Below are 24,443 nucleotides of genomic sequence, written 5' to 3' on the forward strand. Positions count from 1 at the left end.
AAGTTCCCGAAGACTCTGGAACTCCTCCACTTAGTATATATAAACTGGGACAGTCTCACTGCTGAGACAGAAAGCAAGACAAGCAACACCAAGAAGACAACAGACACCTGAACAGTGTTTCATCTCACAAGAAGAGGACTCAACACTAAACCCACTGAAGATGCTGTGCTCTCATGGAGTCCAGTCTGCACTCAGTCCATTCATGGACTTCTACTGGCCTGTGCGCAGTCTGTGGCCAGAGATCAAGCCTCTCTTCTACCAGCAGGATCTCCTGCAGAGAAACCTACAGGAGCTGTGCAGCAGTCTGGAGCTGATGGATAAACTTCAACGCAGGATCCTGGAGGAGACAGATCCTTTCCAAAGCAGCATGGCTGTGCAGCCAGTTGCCGTCCAGCTGGAGAAAGAGGGAGACAAGTTTGCTCTGATGCTGGACACTCAAGGCTTTTCCCCAGAGGAGCTGTCTGTCAGGCAGGTGGGCAGGAAGCTGAGAGTCAGTGGCAAGACAGAGAAGAAGCAGGAGGATGGGAAAGGCTCGTACTCTTACAGACTGCAGGAGTTCAGACAGGAGTTTGATCTGCCTGAAGGACTGAACCATCAAGCCATCACTTGCCACCTGTCTCCAGATGGGAAGCTCCACATCCAGGCAGCCAAAGCTCCGTGTGTTGAAGAGGCTGAGAGAGAGCTGACTATCAAGAGGAGCTCAGAGGACAAAGCACAGCAGAGTGTGTGTTCACAGGCAGAAGACAGCAGGACAGAGACACACAGCAGCACACAGGACAAACCTGAAAACATGGACTGATTGTTGTTTATACCAGTGTCAAATGAAACATTTTAATGTAATTTTTTTTCAAAATATGAATCCACTTTCTCTTTTAACTGCTTTTATTAAATGTATTACCATGGGGTAACCAAGGTAAACCATGGTTTACTCTTTTGTTCATAATAATGCTTCAAAAATAAAATAAAATTTTTACTCACATAATTATTTTATATTATAAACCTTTAAAAATAAAACTGTTTTCACTGAAAGTAGGAAAATGTTAAATAACCACTATTGTTTCCATTTTGGACAATTGCTGCGCATGTTTAGCATTCTAAACTTTCAATAGAACTGAGTTTACAGACAGTCAGAAACAAGTATGTAGATGGATTCTATGTTTAACTAGAAAGAGTCAACGAAAAGTAAAAGACTGTAAAATTTTTACATATTTCTTAAAGTGAGATTTTGGCCTTAGAATAAACGTCTTTATTTTAAAAATAAACATCAGCAGGACAGAAACTCAGAGCAACACACAGCACTAAGCTGAAAACATTAATGTTGATGATATTGTAAAATAGATTTGGATATAACTGTTCAACATATAAAATGTCTGTACTTTTTTCTTTTTTAACTGAGTTTTAGTCGTTCATATGTTATTATAGCAATGTAAAATTATTCATGCTTTATTTCACTGTCTCATGCACTTTTGTATTGTCATGGTGATATCATTAATAAATTAAAAGCCCACCCTGTACCACTTACATATTACTTATATACTACTTATATATATAAGTAGTATAAAACCCTGATATTTTTTATTTATTTATTTATTAACCTTTATTTAACCAGGAAGATCCCATTGAGATTAAAAACCTCTTTTTCAAGGGAGACCTGGGCAAGATAGGCAGCAGCAGATGTCTCACAGTTACAGAAATTACTCAAACACAGGCAGCAACAACACACATGCAACAATAAGTGAAAGAATACAAATAAAATAAAAAATAAAATTCAAATAAGAATAAAAAAGTCAGTTAAAATGACAATCAATCTAATTGAAACAGTTACATGTTATGGACTTGGCCTCAAGGATTCGTAGTTTAGATTTAAAAGCACTTAATGAAATGAAATGAAATATCCACTAGATGTCACATTTAGACCAATAATGTCCACTGGGCTTGTCTCACTCTGTGCAACGAGGAGTTTGTTTTCAAAACAAATCTTTGAGTTGACCACAGGGTGATCCATATGGGAGGACCTTTTTTTATGAGTGTTAAAGTATGAGAACAGGTACTTAGATCACTTTTTTAGACTCCATTATCAAGAAGCATATCACCTTGAAAAGTACACTCAACAAAAATATAAACGCAACACCTTTGTTACTGCTCCCATTCCCCATGGGATGGACGTAGAGACCTAAAATTCATTCCAGATACACAATATAACCATCCCTCCCAAACAGTGGCCACAAATCAGTCCAAATGTGTGGTAGTGGGCACATCTGCTATATTGAGATAATCCATCCCACCTCACAGGTGTGCCACATCAGGATGCTGATCTGACATCATGAGTAGTGCACAGGTGTACCTCAGACTGCCCACAACAAAAGGCCACCCTGGAATGTGCAGTTTTTTGCGCTATTGGGGGTCTGGGGACCCAGAACCGGTCAGTATCTGGTGTGACCACCATTTGCCTCATGCAGTGCAACACATCGTCGCATGGAGTCTATCAGATTGTCAATTGTGGCCTGTGGAATGTTGGTCCACTCCACTTCAATGGCTGTGCGAGGTTGTTGGATATTCGTGGGAACTGGTACACGCTGTCGTATACGCCGGTCAAGCACATCCCGAACATGCTCAATGGGTGACATGTCCGGTGAGTATGCTGGCCATGCAAGAACTGGGACATTCTCAGCTGCCATCTGCCCTGAACAATGTGAACCATGATTCATCCGTGAAGCGCACACCTCTCCAACGTGCCAGACGCCATCGAATGTGAGCATTTGCCCACACAAGTCTGTTACGGCGACGAGCTGGAGTCAGGTCAAGACCCCGATGAGGACGACGGGCATGCAGTTGAGCGTCCCTGAGACAGTTTGTGCAGAAATTGTTTGGTTGTGCAAACCAATTGTTCCAGCAGCTGTCTGGGTGGTTGGTCTCAGACGATCTTGGAGGTGAACCTGCTGGATGTGGAGGTCCTGGGCTGGTGTGGTTACACGAGGTCTGCGGTTGTGAGGCCGGTTGGATGTGCTGCCATATTCTCTGAAACGCCTGTGGAGACGGCTTATGGTTGAGAAATGAACATTCAATGCACGGGCAACAGATCTGGTTGACATTCCTGCTGTCAGCATGCCAATTGCACGCGTCCTCATTGCTTGTGGCATCTGTGGCATTTTGCTGTGAGACAAAACGTGCAGTTTGCCACATCAGGATGCTGATCTGACATCATGAGTAGTGCACAGGTGTACCTCAGACTGCCCACAACTAAAGGCCACCCTGGAATGTGCAATTCCAGGGTGGCCTTTAGTTGTGGGCAGTCTGAGGTACACCTGTGCACTACTCATGATGTCAGATCAGCATCCTGATGTGGCACACCTGTGAGGTAGGATGGATTATCTCAATATGGCAGATGTGCCCACTACCACACATTTGGACTGATTTGTGACCACTGTTTGGGAGGGATGGTTATATTGTGTATCTGGAATGAATTTTAGGTCTCTACGTCCATCCCATGGGGAATGGGAGCAGTAACAAAGGTGTTGCGTTTATATTTTTGTTGAGTGTAGATCCAGAGTATGAATTGTAATACGCAAATGTTTTGTTCTTATTCTTGTGAAGAAGAAATCTTCTTTTGTGATAATGTTAATGATGAGCAGAATTATCTTACTTTATCTTGTAAAAAGATGCTTGAATTTCACATCATCCAACCCCCACTGGTTGTCTCCCCCATCATCCTTGAAATAATTCTAATTTTAGCTAAAGCACTAACCCAAAACAATGAAGCAATTTTAGTGCTTTTCCCTTGTATTGTTCACAAGTTAATGTCACCTATTACCTTGGGTATTTGGTCTCTCCCCCCGCTCCAGTTAGACTGTCAGGGCTTTTCTTTCCCAAGATTAAATGGAGTCCCCGTAAACGTGGCGAAACAGGGGTGGAGGACCACAGTATCATACTTTGGGCACTTACTCAGCTTGTGCGTTATATTCTATTTGTGGCGCTGCCCTTTGTTTTTCAGGCTAGTGTTGACAGATTATTTATTTAAGAGATCTTTAAATATCAAAGGTCTATTCCCATAATCATTCCACTATCCCTCCCTTCTTAAAAGTTTCTTTTATCTCATCTTCTGTTATGTCCTCCTTTCTTGTCTTGTCTTCAACATTTACTACACATTTATCTGATCTCCTCCTTTCCTCTCCTCTTGGTATAGCCATTATGCTAGTTTTGGCTGCACATTAGAACCTTTACCGATTCTTCATCACTCCTGTTCCCCCCCCCCCCCCCCCCCCCCCTTTTGTTCCCATCCAATTCCAACACCCTCCTATATCATCCCTGCCCTCCTTTTTCTTCCTCACATTCAGTGCATCCATGTTTTTTCGCTTGTAACGCTTCCACTCCCTTCCCTCCTGTTGTCGACATTTTAACTGACTCCTAATTGACTGGGTGTGTTTAAAGCAGACAGCTTTTATTGCTATTACAAAAGCCTGCGAATCTATTTGGTGTATGCAAAAAATGATGCAGACACCATGGCGGAAACATGTTACAAAGCTTCAGCACAACATGGCACCTCATTAAAAATGACAATTATAAAGTTATTAAAGGTTGTATTTTGCAGACTCTGGTGTCAATTATTTTGTGCTTGACAAGCAATATACAACTACAGTATATTTCAAAAAGGCATCTTTGCTGCAGATTTGGCTGAACAGTCCTGCACAAAAATTTTATTTTTTACATTCTTTTTGCAGAATTTGGATTAACTGTATTGTAAAAAATTTTACAATGGCATATTTGAATAATATTAACTGTATATGTAAACAATATTTGCTCTCAGTATAAATCTGTTTAGCACTGCAATGCAGTTATTTTTCATTTCCTTATAGCAGTATTTTGTTCATTTTTTTTTTTTTTCTTTTTTTGTGTCCCGTTTGGATCTTTAGCCATCAGAATTGTTGTCTTAAGGCCAAGAAAGATGCCAAGCGGATTTATTTTACCAAGTGGATCATCATGGCCTTGCCATATTGGTCCATTTGATTGACCTTTATTATAATTATGAATTTATTTTATTTTCGGTTGCTACAAACGGGACAGACATGACTGGGGGATAGGACAGGGAGAAAGAATGAAAGAAAGAGAGGGAGAGAAAGAAAACCAAAGGGGAGAAGAGACGGTGAGAAGGGGGGGAAGAAAGAAAGAAAAACAAACAAAACACCTGGATCACCTGTATGGAGAAGAAAAAAAAACAGAAGAGAAAGCAAACAACAAAAAAAGCAACATAATAAAAAACGGCACCATCACAATAAACTAGCTAGCAGTAGATATCAGTAGATACTAAATAATAAACGATATTGTGCAGCACGCAAGATAGACAGCGCACAATGTGCTTTGAGGCAGCAGCCAAGAAAGCTGTAGTCCGCGTCTGTGTACACCTGTGTGCACACCTCTGTGCATACCTGTGTGGATCAGCATGCTTGCATTCCAAAGGTTTCTCCATGTAACGATCTGCTAGGGAGTGTGGGGGGGGCCACAGCCCCGTCCACCAGGGTATGAAGCAGGTATGGAGGAGATCCACGCCCCAGATATCCAGAGGCGCCAGAGTACGAGGACCCGAGGAGGACCACCAAAGGGGGGGGGAACCGTGCCACCTTCCTGGGAAGAGCTGAGTAGAGCCCCAAACGAGAGGTCACCCAGCAGCTATGGAGCAGAGGCCAGAGGGGGTTGCAGTGGCGTGCCCGCGGGCTCTGCCGGCAGCCAGCTGTGCCAGAGAGGACCGAGCTTCAGGCCCAGAGGCCAGAGGCCTGAGGGCATCCTACCCCCCGGAAGGAGCCCAGCCAGGCCACAGGTGCCAGGCCCCGGCAATCGGCCATCAGGAGTGAGCCGGTACATACATGTTTTTGAAATAATAGGTATCTTTCATCATTCCATCCATCCAGGGCCATGCTTGAGCTCACATAGGTATCTGAACTTTAATGTTGACATGTGATATGTCGAGAGAGGCATGGAGAATATTCATCATCTTTCATATATTATAAATATATATTGATGGATTAAAAAATACAATGAAAAGCTTATGGAACCTTTTAATAGGGTTATACAACCCATAACATGGAAAGAAGAGCAAAAGACTAAATGCAGAAAGAACAAAAATCACAAGTGACAGATGGTCAGTGAAACTGATTGAAATACAAATTTCTTAAATTAAAGAGAATTTCCTTGGAAAAGAAACATTTACTGATCTTACAAACATGTATTACATTCGCAACACAAAACATAACATTGAAAACATGTTGAAAATTTTTTCCCACTGTTTAAAGTAGAATCCCCTCTTCTTTTAACAACTGCCTTTAAATGTCTGGGAACTGTTGCTGGACTTTTGGGAGAGGAATGTTGCCCCATTCTTGTCTGGCAAGAATTCTAGCTGGATGATTCTAGCTGCTCAACAGTCCTGGCTCCATTTTGTCATATTTTTCTTTCCATGATGCACCAAATGTTTACAGTTGGTGAAAGGTCTGCACCTGGCCTATCCTACCATGAAACCATGTTGTTAACTATATTGTCTTTCTGAAATATCAAAAGCCTTCACTAGACATCATCTGGAGAGATGTGCAAGCTGGTAATTCCATAGGCACTGATGCAAATTCAAGTTGCAGGCTTTTGAACTGAGGGTTGATAACAAGGTAGATGGTCCAGTTGCTTCCATGTTTTCCAAAAATAATTTCAACAACAGAAGGATTGTATGCAGTCTGTGAGCCTGTGCAGTTATTTTCATGACAGAATCATAACTGTTTCAAATGCACTGCCACGTGAGGGTCTAAAGAGCACAGGCGTCCTACATTGATTTTGGAAGTAAGTGGTTTTGTTCTTGGTTATCTGAAATCCTGCTAGTTGAAGTGGTTCAGTTTGTAGATCTACTCCTGCATCCAGAGTTTTCACAGGGTCTGGCTCGCCATCAGTATCCGGAACCAACTTCGGGACAGGCTCCAGAATCACAAAAAACCCAGTCTGCACATACAGTACAGAACAATGAACAAAATAGTTCCTGCAGTTGTGTCTAAATAAAATGAGATGTCATTCAAAATCATCTACAATGTTGTTTTAAAAATTGTATTGCTTTACAGAATTATGATCAAATATATTTATATACCCCCTTTTAAGGCATGTGTAATCAAATTATGAAATGTTTGGAACTTAATTAATTTCAAGCAACTTATTAATATGAATAACCCATAACTGAAATGACAAAGTGCATAAAAGGCACTGATTAACATGTACAACTAAAAGAAAAGTGCATCTATTTCGGTGCATTTGTGAAAGTGCTTAATCAAATAGGCAGTAAAATTAAAAATATAACACTCCATTTCACACACAGTTCAACTACTCCGACCGGCTTTAGATTTTCTTTCTTTTTTTTTTTTTTTGACTTGCTCTGCCTTGTTTGCTTACTCAGCAGCTGTGCTTATGTTGCAGTCACGGGACTACGACGAATTAAGGTGTGTTCAAGGGGTGTTGGAATATAACGTGAAAAAATACTAGTAAATATGTCTATAGGGGTTACTCTAACATCCCATTCAAAATGAGCTGATATAATCATAAAAAGTTTAATTTTCTCATTTCAAACATTTGATATGTTTTCTGTGGTTTGTTGTGAATAAAATTAATATTTGTGAGATTTGCAAATCATCGCATTCTGTTTTTATTTATGATTTACACAGTGTATGAGATTTCTTGAAGCTGGGGTTGTATTTGATCCCAGAAAATACTATTATTTAAATGCTCTGGACTGGAGAAGTTGTGGTGAAAGCACTGTATATTACTGACTTTTTTGTGATTGTGCAAATTGTTAAATACACAATATAGACAAAAATATTGAACCTCACCATCATCTACGAATCATCTTTGATTCCAGGTGCTTTCAATCCCATGGCTGCAGGTGTATAGAGTCAAGCACCCAGCAATCCAGTCTGACTAAAGGTCTTTAATTTTGTTAATCTATATTTAAAGGAGTGACACATTATACTGGAAAAACCGTTCAACAGGTTTTTTTTTTTTTCATATTTTAAATACTTAAATAAGAATTGGAAATAATACCAAACAGGAAAATTATAACTGCATCTCAAAAATTCAGTAACTGGTGTACATTTAAAAACATGTACAGACAAGTTACAATACATGTAGGTAGGTGAATAAAATGTAAACTCTGTGATACTCCCTGTATTTGTTTTATGGTTTATTATGGTTGGTTATGAATCTTTTTTCTTCCTTGTTTTTATTTTTCTCTTTTCCATAACTACTACTTTTGGAAAGACTTTAAAAAACTATTAGTGACCTGGAACATATTATTCAATGCTTGTTTTTTGTGTCTGTGCTTTTTTTATACTCAGGTACGTGATAAATTTCCCTCAGTTACTTATTATGGGAACTTGTTATGCAGGGAATTGTCAAATATTTTTATAAATTAGGCTCACAAAGAGAGTCTTCTACAGCAAGTCCTTGGCTCTGCGCAGGCACACACACACGCACGCACGCACGCACGCACGCACACACACACACACACACACACACACGTGCACAAAGTTGCACACGTTTCCTGTGTGTCAAGAGTCTCTGGTATTTGAACAGATGTGGGCAGACTAAGTGTGCCTAGATCCCCCCTTCTGACCCGAATGTGCACTTCCTGCACCGAAAGCTAACACCCAGGGAGAACAATCGTAGTCTGTACACTCTGAACACATGCACACACACATACAGAGCACAAACACACACAGTGTATGTTGTTTTCAGATGAGGTGGAAGTGAGAGTGAACTAGTGTTACTCACCCAGGAAATTCACCACACAAATATTAATTGTATTAACCACAATTGGAACACTTTTGAAGCTTCTGTGATGTGATATGTCACAGCTGAGAGCAGAAATTAATTTTGAAAGTCATATCTGTGTAATAACTAAAATGTAGAGAGCCAGTTCTCAGATGGGAAATGCATGCTATGGCAGCGTTTCAGAGTTCACATTCTTTACTTTCCCCTGTGTGTCTGTAAGCGTGTGTTTTAGTAACAGTGAGACATCAAGAAAATAAAAGGCGAGATGGATTGCTGAGGTCAAGCACGAGGAGAGGCGGGCAGCAGAAACAGAGAAAATATGAAAACAGTAGAGAAGAAATATGAGAAGTACATTGAAAAACAGAAGGAAAGTGAAACAATAAAGCTGTCATAAGTTAAGATGAAATATAGCAGGGAATACACAGAGCATGATAAGCCAATATGTAATTAAGACAAATTAAATGAAATCAGTGGAAATAAATGAAACTGATGAACAGAAGGACAAAGAAGTGTGGGAACTGTACTGTATGCAGAGAGACAGCAAATACAGAGATATGGAAAGAAACTGAGAAAAAAAAAACAGGGAGCAGGAAAAGAAACAGACATAGAGGTCATGGACTGTAAGCTGAATTCGTGCCAGTGAGGCAAAATGGAAAGCTCAAGCCAGAGTGAGTAAGGGAGGAATGACTTAACCACGCCACCCACAGACATCAAAATGAAACTAATCATTTTTATCCTTTTCTTGCATAAATGTGGTCTGAACAGTTATCCATCAAGCTCAAATAAATGACCTGGGATTTTGAAAACAGGAAGAAAGAGACATTTTTGCTGCTTGGCAAGTTAGCAAAAGAGAACTGCACAGCACAGGCAATGAAATGTGGAATTATTGCACTGGAGTTCAAGTGACATTCAAAGACATTAATTAAGGTTAAATTTGAAATTGATCAGATCAGAGGTTGAAACGGGATATCAATAAAGCATAGCCACAAACAGCTGTCTAGGGGGCATTTGAAGCCAAACATTTTCTTTAACCTTGCAGCTGAGGGATCAACTATGGATTTGAAAGCTATGACGAGGTCATAAAATCTTTTTACATGAGTTGTTCTTCAGAGCAAATATCTTTTCCAAGAAAAATCTTTTCTTCTGTGAGTACATTTCCAGTAGTAGAAGTGCTTTTGCTTTGGGGCAAAAGGAGAAAAAACAAAGAGTGAATTGACAGCAGAACCAGCAGAAAGCTTTGGGCTAGTAGAAATCTTTTTAACCATGATAATACTTGGCCTCAACACTTTCACTGAGTATGAAAATATCTCAACAATCTCAACATGGTGGATTATCATGTATTTATAGTGCCTGACAACTGTGGAGGATTTAACCTCTTGGCCACATTTGTTGTTCTGACATTTTTCCACAACTGAGATTACAATAATTATTTGACAGAAACATCCTCTCAATATTAAGCTGTAACACATTATTATCCATCCATTCATTTTCTTCCACTTATCCAATTAATGGTTGTAGGAGCCTATCTTAGCAAGAGGCGGTGTATGCCCTGGACAGAGTTGACACAGAGACAGACAACCATTCCCACTCACAAACAATTTAGAATCACCAGTTAACCCATGCCTCTTTGGACTGCAGAGTGTGAGGAGGAAACAGGGGAGAACATAATAAATTCTACACATTAGGGCCCCAGCCAGCTGATTTCAACCCAAGACCTTCTCGCTGTGAGGCAACAATGCTAACCACGACCACTATGTTGTGCACTACAGAACCACTATTAGTAGTAGCAGTAGTAGTATGCATGTTGCTATAAACGTTAGCCAGTTTTTTTCTGATAACTTTGCACTGTATTGCCTCCCTACAAAAGCAAGATGGTGAAAAGCAACATGCTAAACTTCACACACAGAAGTCTTTAAAATAGCTGAAGCCATTTTGGCTACATCCATTTTCTATATACAGTTTCTTCAGCTAAGTCTGTTGAAAGCTGACCTAGTTTAAAGTTTTACATTGCTGGAAAAAGCAACCAGGGCCAAGTCCCAGCTCCCTTTATTTGACCCTTTAAGACCTACCATAGAACCAAGTCCACCAGAGCTTATCTTTATATTTTTACATGCTGTAGTGCCATTTTTGGGAGCATTTCAAGTTGCTAGACATCAATACAACCATTATAGCCCAAACTTTAATAAAATGTATGCATTAAGTGCATAATAACTACAAAAATTGCAAAGAAGTGCAATAAACTACAAAAAAATTGAAAATCGTTTTTGTTTTTTTTTACACATATTTTTAGTTAGAGAAATTTAAGAGGTTTATCTCTCAAAACTGTAAATACAAAAAAGTTGCACAAAATAGTTTCCAACAGCAGGAAACTTATTTTAAGTGTCTTCATAGTTTTATTTTTGAGATACACCAATTTTTATATCCTTCAGGAAAAATGAAAATAAATATAATAATGCAAATTTGCAAAAAACAAAAACAAACAAACAACAAAAAACAGCATGTGCATCAAAATAAACTATTTCCAGCAGTGCAATTTGAGTTCTAAGCATCCCAGAAACTATTCAGAAAAGCATAAACACAAACATGACTTTTAAAAACAGCAGTATAGGCTTATAAGGCCCCAAAGGTAAAAAAACTACATTTTCCGCGAAAATGACGTCACTTACGGTTTTGGGCAGGTAATGGCGGACATGCGATAGTTCGTGCTGACAACTTATGAAGTGTTACGAACAGCTGATCAGATCGACAAAGCGTGTTTCTGGAATATTATGTTTTTGTTGCTTCAAGTGCTTTTTATGCAATTTTTGCAAAGCTATATGTGGAAGGAAACCGTGACCTAGGGCAAACTAATGGAATAAGATGTAAGTACAACTCCTCCGGTTTCATATGCAAAAAAATTATTGCGCTAGCTTACGTGGTTGCAGTTCTACAGGGGTTTAAAACTGACTGGTTTTAAAGGGTTAATGTGCACAGTTATCCAGTACTATCATTATATACTAAAACGCAGTTGTGTGTGTCTGCATTAGTTTTCACTAGAGTTGTTTTCCAACTCTGTCTCGGAGACAGCATACCTATTTGACTGAGTTCACCTTCTTGGCTTAGAACATAGTCAAAACATTTCAGTCCAGTTACTTTTGTAACACTGCTTACGGTGTTTTAGGCATTGTCACTAGATTCCTGGGCCTCCAGTTTGACATGTCTAACGTTGCACCCATCATCATCACTGATGGCATATGTGTGGTATGGGTCTGTTGTGCATGTGAAGTGGTCAGTGTGTTTTCCCTTACATCATGGGGCTCTTTAAAATTGTACCCATCAAAATGAAAGGGGAACTGTAACACACAGCTGTTGTTCTGTGCCTGTCTGAACCATTAGCAACTGGAGTTTGCTAACTCCTGACTCTTTTTTTGTTTCCCTTGCATCACCTTTTGAACCCACCAGATTCTCCCAGGTGATACACTCACCTGCCTCATTTCTTCCAGTCACCCAGTCAACTCACCTTTTCCCTCACTAACATTACAAGAGCACTCCAGATCCACTCCGGCTGAGAATTTAGAATTCCAGCCATACTTTTTCTGTTCTTGCTCTGAACTCTTGCCAATTTTTTTTAAATCTCTGCTGCCTTCATTTTCTTTGCCAGCCAACTAGTCAACCTGCCAGCATTTATATTGTCTGTGAGCTTCTGATTTTGTATTTATTAGTAAACCCCCACATAGATCCTCCTTCATGCTTTTCTGACAACCCACTTTGATAGCTATATTAATTTGTGTTCTCATCAATTCTTGATTATTTTAATGCTTTTTTGTTGGCCTCACCTCATCTTGTATCCTAGTCTAATAACTCTCAACATCATTTTCTCCAGGTGTGGAAAGCCTTGACAGATTGTGGGTGGCTAGTACCATCAAGCTTGTTAAAACAATCCCCTGTCCCTGGGATTCGAGTGGTTTTTGGAGATTTTTATATGTTTTGTTTAGTTGTTGTTGTTGTTGTTTATTTTTTTAATTCTTTTTTTTTTTTTTTTTTTTTTTTTTTTTAAATGACATCAGAAACAGCAGTATGCGACATTACGTGATGGCAGAGCTTCAGTTCATCCTTTGTCATTTTTTTTTTTTTTTTTTTTTTTTAAATAAATAGGACAGGGGGAATGAATGAGAGGAAGAGGGGGAGAGAAAGAAAGAAAACCAAAGGGGAGAAGAGATGGTGAGAAGGGGGGGGGAAGAGAGAGAAAAAAAAAAAAAAGAACTCCTGGGTCACCTGTATGGAGAAAAAAAAAAAAAAACAAACAAAAAAAACAAACAGAGGAGACAGCAAACAACAAAGAGTAACATAATAATAGAGAAAACAAAGCACCATCACAATAAACTAGCTAGTCATAGATATCAATATTTACTAAATAATAAACGATATTGTGCAGCACGCAAGATAGACAGCGCACAGTGTGCTTTGAGGCAGCAGCCAAGAAAGCTGTAGTCCGCGTCTGTGAATACCCATGTGTGCATACCTGTGTGGATCAGCATGCTTGCATTCCAAAGGTTTCTCCATGTAATGATTTGCTAGGGAGTGTGGGGGGGCCACAGCCCCGTCCTCCAGGGTGTGAAGCGGGTATGGAGGAGATCAAAACTCCAGACATCCAGAGGCCCCCAGAACACAAGAGACCATGGAAGACCAACAGAGGGGCAGCCGCGCCACTGTTCCAGTAAGAGCTGAGGAGAGTCCCAGATGAGGGCTCGCCCAGCAGCCGCGGAGCAGAAGCCAGGGGGAGTTGCAGTGACGCGCCCGTGAGCTCCGCCGGGCGCGTCCCGGGTTGAGCTCCCCAAGGAAGATGCCTCCGGGGAACCCCCCGACGCCCTAAGCCTGTCCCTACCCCCTCACCAATCACAACAGTGAAGGCGGGACCAAACTATGACCCCCCACCCCCACTAGGTGATGGAGCTGATAAAAGGGGCCCAGAGCAATTGATCTAATGTGGTGGCAGAGGCTGTGTCAAGACTAATGTAATCTAATAGATAATTTCTATATTGGTTAGAATTAAGATTATTTTTATTTTTCCAGTTCATGAGGACTGTTTTCTTGGCTATGCATAGGGCAGTGAAGATCATATGGGCTATATTCTTTTCTGAAGTGACATTATCTAAGCTGCCCAGTAGACACACTAAGGGGGAAGTTGGGATGTTACATTTCAGACACTTTGATAAGTCTTCACATATCTCGCGCCAAAACTTTTGCACTGGTGGACAGAACCAAAGAGCGTGGATGTAATTGTCTGGTGTATTGCCTTGACAGTGTGAGCAGTTGTTGGAAGATGTAAAGCCCATCTTGAACATCCGATGACCTGTATAGTGCACTCTATGAAGTATTTTGTATTGTATTAATTGCAGACTGGGATTTTTAATTAATTTAAAAGTTTTTAAGCAAATCTGAGACCAGAAGTTTTGGTCTAGGTTGACTGATAAATCTGCTTCCCATTTTGCAGTAGGAAGGGATATTGATTCATCTAATTTAGAAAGTGTTCTGTATATTTTAGATAATAATTTGGGGGATTTAAGAGTAAGAAAATGTGCCGCACTTAGTGGTGTTTGTAATTCAACTTGACTGAGGTTAAATTTCTTTTTTACTATGGATTTAATTTGTTGATATTCTAAAAACCTTGTCTTGTTGATCCCATATTGTGCAACTAGTCTGTCAAATGGAATAAATTCTGTTCCCTCTAATATATGTTCTAAGTATTTAATTCCTTTACAACTCCATTCTGGGAAATTAATCATATTATTGTTTTGTAATATGTCAGGGTTATTCCAGATAGGTGTGCGTTTGCATGGGATTAATGAAGACTCCGTTATTTTTAGAAACTCCCACCATGCTGTTAGAGAAGAGCTGATGTTGATACTTTTAAAGCATTCATGTCTTTTGATGTTTTTTTAATTCTTGCCTACAGCAGGGGTCCGTTCTTCGTACCTCGCTTATTACATCCAAGATCAAATCATCGCGCTAACTTTGAGCTCGCTATTCCGGTTCTTCGAACACACCTGTTGTTGACGATTAGTATAGCTGGATGAAGTAATGTGAGATCACTGGGTGGCTTAACAGGGGCTACGCATCGATAGTAGAAACATTGATCGGCAACCCTTTGATTGGTCGGCGAAAATGTCGAAGGAGCGCGCTCGGTATTTTTCGGCAGCAGAGCAAGAACTCTTGATTGAGGGATTTCAGGAGTTTCAGAGTTTAATTAAAACGCAAGGGAACACTACAAAGGCTGCAAAAGCAAGGAGAGAGGGCTGGCAGAAAGTTGCTGACAAATTAAACTCGTAAGTAATTTAATAATAATAATAATAATGGATTGGATTTATATAGCGCTTTTCAAGGCACCCAAAGCGCTTTACAATGCCACTATTCATTCACTCTCACATTCACACACTGGTGGAGGTAAGCTATGGTTGTAGCCACAGCTGCCCTGGGGCAGACGGACAGAAGCCAGGCTGCCATATCGCGCCATCGGCCCCTCTGGCCAACACCAGTAGGCGGTAGGGTAAATTTAGTATATTATATTACATTATATCCTCTTTCACATTAGAGCCACGACAGGTCCCACTAGAACATGGGAACAAGTAAAAGTGAAATATAAGAATATTCTACAAAATGGTAATATTTATCACTTATATTGCTTTTAGTCTCTTGAAAAGAGACCCTGAAATAATCTGTTTGTTTGTTTGTTTATAACAGCAACCAAGAAAAGGGCAGAGCAAAAAAAGACAGGTGGTGGTCCTGCACCCCCTCGTCAACAAGTTGGTTAAGTAAATAATACCCTCACGGGAAAATCGATATCTCTCTATGAGCACACTGTCGTGCTGAGCTAAAGGATCCTGTCTATCCCGCAATATACGCTGAATTCTGAGGACTCTCCTTATCAATCTTGCACCTTCGGCAATGGGTTGCTCGCGTATACGGACAGGACATGGCTGCAACAGGCTTCCCAAATCCACCTTTGCTTTTATAGCCGTGGTCTCTCATCTTGATTACACGAAGTAATTTACTATTACTACTCTAAAATATGAATTACATCTGAAATAATCAAAAACATGAAATAGAATGATTAATAGTACATTTCCCTTTTTTGGATCTGTATCTGTATGGAATCAATAAAAGGATCAAGTACTGCATTATCTTTAGTTACATTGATAATATTTATTTATGGAAAAACAGTGGAAAAATATCGCTGTTGCTTTCGTATAAATGGAGCGGACATACCTGAGTGGCCGCGATCTAATCCTGTTTACATAAAGTAAGCCTGCTCCCGAGCAGGTTTACGCTTACGGATCTGTTGCTATGACAGCAAGTTCCGGATGAGCTTTGGGGAACCGAACGATCCAAGATCACGCGAAATCGTCAACAATCAAATCCAGCTAACTTACTTAGCGAGGTACGAAGAACGGACCCCTGGTTTCTATTTCGTTTGCTTGTGGTTCCTTGTTCTGTGTTTTTCTTGATTATTTTTAGAGATTTTGAGATTATTTACACACCCTAGCATTTATTCTTCTTCTATTTAAGTTTCACTCAAGGTTTTGTAGATTCCTAGCCCCCCCCCCTCCCCCCAGCTGTTTAACCTTTGGATGTTTTACATCACAATAAATCCTACCATCCAGATGATCCACAGCTGTGTCTATTATTTTCCTCCAATGACCTAACCCCTATTTATAAACTAGTGAGCTGCATTGATTACATTAACTGCTGGATCTCTTGAAACTTCTCAGAAATGAACAGAGACGAGACTGAAATATTTGTTCACATTTATCATCCCTTTCTCTGAAACACAGTGAGCAAGTCAGGACAACTTTAACCAACATACACGGAAACTGAAACATATTATCCCAGTACTGGAGTCATTTTATTGGCTCCTAGTTCTCAATTACTTTTAAAATCCTTCTGTTAGTTCATAAAGCTTTGGACCCCCAGTGCATGTCTGAGTTGTTCAGTGTCTGTAACCTGATTAGGCCTCTCAGGTCATCAGGTGCAGACCTTCCAACTATTCCCAGAATTTGATCTAAGTGAGCTGATGATGCTTTTAGTTACTGTGATCCTGTTCTTTGGAACAAGCTGCCTGGTGACCTGAGGTTAATTGAAACAACAGACTCAAAACTTATTTTTTAATTTTCACAGAGTTGCATTTAATAACTGTGTTTGTGCGTGTGTGTGTGTATGTTGTAGTTTTTGTCTATTTTGTTACTTCAATTGCCTTAAGGCATTGTACACCTACATAGGTTTTTATGTTTGTATCTCATGTTAAGCACATTGAATTTACATGTAAAGAAATGTGGTATATAAATAAAATTGCCATTGTCTCACACATGCTGCATTTGGGTCCTCTCACCTTTAATACACACCTTATGATACGCAATTAAGGCGCAATTAACCAATAGATTTTAAAATAAACCCTAATTAAGACAATTAAGAAAAGAATAATAACTTTGTGGTATTTCACCAAAAAGGCACATAACAGATTTATAAGATTTTTGAGAATTTGCTCCTGTGTTTTATCAGTCTCAAATGAATTGTGCTGACAAACTTTCTTCCATAACCACTGTAGTAAAGTCCAAAATCCCACCATAAACCAGTGCAGTATACAGCTCAGTTGACAAAAACAGCCATGTTAATGACATTAACAGAGTGACTGCAACAAGAAATTTACACAGACAATGCCTGTGTGTGTGTATGTGTGTGCGTGTGTGATGCATATGAAACTGTGAAAGACACATTACATCACTGTTTCCACAGGAAATCGTGTTTCCAAAACCCTGGTTTTCCACTCTGGAGTCTACCTCATACACAACTCACTTTTCAAGTGTCTCTGTGTCCCACACATGATACTGCAATTGGGAGCAGGGAAGTAAATCAATTTAACTGAATCTTCCAGTGTTGTGTGTCCCACCTACAGAAAAGGGTTAAGTCATTTTTATTTTTATTTCTTACATGTTGGTCTGTTATTGCAAAGAAAATGGAAGTGTTGGCTAGTGCTGTATTTGTTACAAAAGGAAACCACTATGTTTGGTTATTAAAAAAGTAATCAGTCAGAATGGCAAATTATTAACTAATACAGGATAAAATTATTAACAACACATGCTAAACAGGAATAGCAAGATGAAAGAGAGAAGAAAGAAAAGAAATACATAGAGTAACTGATAGGCTAACAATAATGAAAAAGAAAGATGTGCACAATGTTAATTTTGTGAAATCGAACTTATCAAGACCTGCAGTTACTCCATCATAACCTATGATACTGATACTGGATAATACCGTAGTTGTACCTTGTCATACTGGTGATTCAGACAGATAGTGGAGTTCTCTCTGGGAAAGACAAACTGTGAGTGACAGTGGGCACGTGGAAAATGAAACAGAGGAGAGGAAGGGAGGAGGGAGAAATTATACTTGTGCAGTTAATTATACTTCTTCCTGTCCTCGACCCTCTTGTCCTCAAGCTCCTGACCTGGAAACTGATCAAGGTCTGCTGCCATCGGGGATGTCGCAATCCTTCAAATGCTTCTCAGAGCGAGGACAGAAGAAGGTCCCAGTGAGACTTTGAGCAAGGAACCACAGCTGTATCCTCTGTAAAGATTTAACGGATGGCAACACCCATACAGTCTGACATAGTTAGTTACTGGTCTAGTGATCTGATTGGACTGTACAGTGGAGACTTTAGGAAAGACGCGGGACTGTCTGGTTCAAATACAATATTTGCTGTATACAAGCAGCGCCCCAGTTATAGTTGCTCCTACATTATCAGGAATAAGAACTATATAAGGTCACAATTACTATATCTGTCCATGGGATTTGTTAGTCGTTACTGAAATGTAGGATTCTATTATTATTATTCTTTCCAGACATAATAGCACCATTGAGACCCTGCATGCCAAGAGCAACCTCTGGCTCCTGAATGTGGTGTTGTTACTTGTGAGGATGTCCCATTTGGTAAATGTAGTTCCTCTTCTCTTTGTCTATGTCTATCTATCTCCTGAGAGCTAAGACACACATGTAGTTCACTTCAAGGTATCATGTCACATAATTTGGCTGCAAGATATTACTTTTGGTCAACAGATAGTAATGAAACTATAAAAGAGAAAACATATTGTTGTTGACATTTTGTAAAATTTGTAGAGGGAGACTATTAGAGTTTTAAAAAAAAGTTTTATTTTTTGATCTACAAGCAGAGACTTGGAGAGAAAACCAGCAAAGGATGACTGTGGGAGAAAGGAACACGCTGTGTTTTCCCCCTGACCTCAGACTGAACCAGTGATGAAAGTGATAAAAACAAAGAGTGCCAGAAACTTCTATGGGACCAATGATTTACTCCTGTTATAGAGACAAAGACCTGGGTAAATAGAAACTACAGGAGACTAAAGGACTGCTGGTATTATTAATACTAGCCTTTGGAATACAAGGGTAAAATTTTTGGTGTTTTTTCTCCTTTGACTATCCTATTTAAATTCTATTTGTAGGAAAACTGTTGCATGTGTGAGTTTCCAGTTAATTGAAATGGTAATCTTGCAGTCTGATAGCTGTCCACAAGCCGCCTCCTTGAATCACTCCAGAATTCTCTCTTAATATCAATAAACATCAAAGCAAGAAATTTCTAGCTAAAATAGTGTTCGGGGTCATGCACACCAGTCTCTCTTTCTCTCTGTTTCCCCCTTTCCAGCCACAACCTGTTTTTGTGTCACACACAGCTATAATACTTTCTGTTGAATGGTTTTCTTCACTTTTAATTCACAGTGATACAAGTGAATTATTTGAGGGGTACAAAAAATAAATTCATTTTATTTTATGTCCCTTTCTCCCTAAAAGGCTCTGCTTTGTTTGCCTTGGCCAGAATATATGTTTTCATACGATCTCTGAACGTGACTCAGCTTTCTTTCTGAGAGCAGAACACATCTCATTCAGCGCTAGCTCTTTGTTTTCTTTTTTTACTACCTGTGGATTTTTTCATGAGAATTTGAGTTGCTTAACAAAATACTAAAATTTTGAACAAAATGAACAAAGTTTACAAGTGGATAATATGAGTGTAATCTCACACAATACAAATGAACACCAGTACTTCCTTTTACTGAGTTAGTCAGTAATGTTGTTGTTAAACTGGTTCTTGTGGGCATGTTTTTTTTTTTTTTTAATTCTGAAACAAAATGTCATTGTAATGAAGCTCTGTACATACATACAAACCAATGGATAAACAAACATTCACAGTCCAAACAAAGAAAGTAGGGCAGTAAACAAGGAGTTTCCTCTGTAAATAATTACATTTGTGATGCATAAATACCTTTCTGTACAGCAAGAATTGTGTAAAATAGACACCAAGGTCAAACACTGAGCATTGCTGACCTAAAATCATAACTTTCAAGTAAACCAACTTTTGGGATGACTGAATGATTAGAATTAGGCAGCTCTGGAACAAATATTCATGATTGAGCAATCCTCTCAAGGATTAGTCCCTTGGAAGTCCCCCATGGTGATGGAAAAAGTACCTGAACAGTATAAATTTTAATGTGCTTTTTTTTTTCTTTTCTACTATGAATTTTCCCACAAAGACCAAAGACTTGAAACAAAAACACTTATGCAGAACAAGATGCAAGCCAGAGAAATGCTGGCATCCTTGTACAGCTCTTCAAGTGATATAAACTGACTAATCATTTTATTACTAACTGACTCAGTATGTTTTCACCCGTTTTGCATTCAACTGCACAGTTCTTTTTTATTGCAATAAGATGAAGTAGCTTACGAAAGGCATGATATCACAGGAGAGGAACATGGAAGAGGACTTACCAAACCACAATTGCTCATTTCCAGCTAGTACTGGACAGTTTTTTTTTTAATCGATGCCATTCAAATTACCTTTCCTATAAAGATAAGATAAGATAAGATAACCTTTATTAGTCCCACACGTGGGAAATTTGTTTTGTCTCCAGTGTTGCTTTTTAGAAAACACCTGCATTTCTAAAACGGCAATGTTTTTTTTTTCAGTCATTTCAAACTAAATCAGCCACTACATTTCAATTGTCTTTAATAAAAACTAGAGCTGACTTCCAGGAAATTGCAATCGAAAAAGGCATGTCTTACATTTCTGTGGTTAATGTGCTTTTTGTCAAAATAGGATACATCAACATATGAAACACATGGAATTAACTTGCATGGATCTTAAACTGAAGACCGAGCCTAATTCTAAAGTAGCTTTATTGGACCTATTAATGTTGGCCCACAGGCTTGCTATTTTAGTATACAGAGTGAAAAGTGTCCATGTGGTATGGAAACATTGTAATGATTGTCATTGCTTGGTTCAGCAGACCACTTTTTTCAATATCTGACAAAGTTGGTTCCAGTTTAGCTCAGTGAGAGGGGAAGCAATCACATGCCACATGGGTGAAGGGTAGCAGCCTGGGTGTGAGTCCAATCTGAAGCCCTTTCCTGTCGCTCTCTTTCTCCTGCATTTCGTGTCTCTTCCTTTTCACTATTCAATAAGGTCAAAAAATGCCAAAAAATAAAAAATCTGACAAAGTGCTGTCATTACGTGTCATGAGTGATTTATGGGAAATTCAGTGAAATATAGTGCTTACATGTTAGGAATGTTGCCAAAAAATATAACATTCTTTGCAGAGCAGAAGTGAGCATTTCTTAGTCAAGGTAGGTATTTCCCAATTGTTAGACTGTGAGGAACAACCACAGCTGACTGAACAGCCACTTCGAAGGTGCTTCCTTAACAAAAGGTTAATGAAATAATTTGTATTTTTAGTCACTTGAAAAATCATACATATGATGACATAATGAAAAATAATCAGCTTCTTACTCCGTTCTAAAATTATGTAAATACCACCTCAGATGAACAGCACATGACATATTACACCATTTAATTATTTATTTGACTAAAACTAACCCAAAATGCAAAAACAGTGTGTGAAAAACAGACAGAGACCAGCTATTGGTTCAGCAGCTTTATAGAACATCCATGCAGTCTCTTCTGCTCATCGTTGTTAGTGTGATGTGGGGTCGGAGCCTATCCCAGCTATCATAGGGCGAGAGGCAGGGTACACCCTCGACAGGTGGCCAGTGTGTCGCATGGCTAACATAGAGAGACAGACGACCATTTGCACCCACATTCACACCTATGGGCAATTTAGAATGACCAATTAACCTAACCCCACTAACTACCTGTCTTTGGACTGCTGGAGGAAGTGGGGTACCCCGAGAGAACCCACGCAAACACGAGGAGAACATGCAGACTCCACACAGAAAGACCCCTGCCTGATGATGGAACTGAACTCAGGACCTTCTTGCTGTGAGGCAACAGTGCTAATCAACGCCACCATGCTTATAGAACAATTTTAATAAAAATGTTACCTGTAATTGTATTCTGTGTTACTCTGTCAGTTTCTCACATTGTGGAGTATTTTTGGCTCATACCTTATAACATTACTTCAGTTTTTAAAGGTTTGCAGACATTTGTTTATGCACAATTCTTTTAAGGTCCCCACACCATATCCGGTTGAGTTCAGGTCTTTGATTGAACTACTGCAACAGTTTGATTTTTTTTCTTGCTGAAAGCCATACTGTTGCAGATTTGCTGCTGTGCCTGACATCACCGTCTTGCTTTATGACTCTACAATACTTTGGTATACAGACTCAGTGACTGCAATGTGCTCAGTTCCTGTGGCCCCATCATCATGTCCCCATTCCACTGCCAGACAGCTGGTATGAGGTCTTTGTGCTTATATGCTGTGTTTGTTTCATTATAGTAAAACATCTCCACTTTGGTCTATTTCCACTCCTGGGAAGACTGGCAACTGTTTTGTATGTTACTTGTATTTAATATAATTTTTCTCCCTGTGGAATGATGGAGCTTAAGTTGCCATCCAAAGATTCATGGGCGGCTACAATTGATATTTTAAGATCATTACTGATCACCTGAATGGTCCAGGCCAACAAACTACAATTCATCATTGGGAAGATATGTTTTGTTGTTTTTTAAAGAACATTTTTGCACAAGTCTCCATAGTATGCTATCAGACATCAACACTTACAGGTGTCCACTGGCTTACGCAGGATTTATAGTCCCGCAAATGTGTCTGTCTGGACAGAGAGGGGTTTTGACCTATGTGAGATGCACTGCTGTGGAGTCCTCCAAGACGCGCATCCCTGGAAGTGGATGATGTCCGCTCGACCATAAAGCCAGCTTTAGTATGGGCTAGTTCCTAAAGTCTATATGTTGAAACATGGCTAACTCAGCAGGTAAGGTCGTTGACTTGCCTCAAAGTGTGTTTGTGAACTCACTGACAGATAGAGCTAGCAGGCTCATTTGACCTTGTGAAACAGAAACACATGCCCTCTCTATCACTCTCCTTCAGTCTCTTTCAGTGTCACACACACAAAAATGAATGACACTTTGCTTTGATGGTGGGTGATCTGCTAGGATTGACCTCTTATTGAAGTGGAGTGCAACATGTCACCACTTTGATGTAAAAGCACAACAGCTTGTGTGTGTGTGTTCTTACACATTCTTAGCATGCCACAAAAAATGCCACACACAGATACAAATGTCCAGTCTCACATGCATCAGTCATATCTTAAGAAAACCTCCAAATCTCAACGTAAGTATTTTTCACACCATTGATTACTTCATCAGCTTTTAAAGCGACAGCTTAGTGTTATTTTAAAATGGATATTTCTTATTGTACTGTTTCACTTTTACACTAAGAGCTACAATATACACCTATTATTTAGTATTTAACATGAAAAACTGGGCAGTATTTAAAACTTGATATAATGTCTGAGGCTCTTTATATTAGTTGAGTAATTTCATGAATTTTACAGATTTCAATTCTATATTTAATTTCTATGTAATCAAATTACTTGTTTAATATCTTATTTCATAAATTCTATATTTTGCAAAGTGCTGTGTAATTTTCATATAATTATTTTTCATATGTAAAACAGTTACCTACAGTATGACAGTTACAGTGAGGATTTTCTCTCGCTGAAGCGTGGAAGATATGGAGCGCCTGGGAACTGGTGACAAGCTAGACCAAACTAAAGAGACTGAACTACACAGAGCTGAATGTGACTTTGTTGAAAGAAACAAGGGGTTCTTTTACCTCCATGCGTAGGGACCACCCTCTTTTCCCCTATCCCACCTTTTTTTTTTTTTTTTTTAGATTTTTTTAGGCTCTTTATATAGCCATCTTTCTCTCTCTCATTCTCTTTGGCCATCACATCTCTCCCATGCTGACACTTTCTTCTTCTAGGATTCTGGTATAGCAACTGGGAGTGTGTGTTTAATCCACAGGTCCTTGTGTGTGTGTGTGTGTTAGCCAGAGGTCCTGTGGTTGCTGTAACTTCAAAGCTGAAACCAGAGTCTCTCCACAGTCTGCAACGTCCCTATAAATCACACTAACCATTTTTCAGGGGAAACACATGCATACGTGTACACAGCCACAACAGAGGAGGAGATACAAGGAATCATGAAAGTTGAATTTAAACTGTAAGAAATGTCCCAAAAGAAGTATAAGTAACATATACTTTACTTACTGTAACTATACTACAGAGTGTCAAACTGGCTGGAATTTAATAAAGAGGAGCTTTTGGCAGAGGTGGGGTGGAAAAAGTTGAGTAACAGCAGAAGTAAA

At 39.3% G+C, this 24,443-nt stretch overlaps 1 protein-coding gene across 1 annotated transcript; it reads left to right on the top strand.

Annotated features, from left to right (window-relative positions):
• The first annotated feature begins 77 nt into the window (after nt 1-77).
• Nucleotides 78-1,507, top strand: LOC146665817 (heat shock protein 30-like). The gene has a single exon (XM_085411222.1). The coding sequence runs from the start codon at nt 161-163 to the stop codon at nt 797-799; it is 639 nt and encodes a 212-aa protein (XP_085267348.1). The 5' UTR covers nt 78-160; the 3' UTR covers nt 800-1,507.
• The last annotated feature ends 22,936 nt before the right edge of the window (nt 1,508-24,443 follow it).

Source organism: Rhamphochromis longiceps, linkage group LG7 (genome assembly GCF_057381845.1).
Source record: "Rhamphochromis longiceps isolate RC_006_pf linkage group LG7, R_longiceps_female_GT1.1, whole genome shotgun sequence".
Lineage (NCBI taxonomy): Eukaryota > Metazoa > Chordata > Actinopteri > Cichliformes > Cichlidae > Rhamphochromis > Rhamphochromis longiceps.

Excerpts from the sequence above, each read along its gene's own strand:
- LOC146665817 (XM_085411222.1), top strand. The coding sequence starts at position 161 with ATGCTGTGCTCTCATGGAGTCCAGTCTGCACTCAGTCCATTCATGGAC.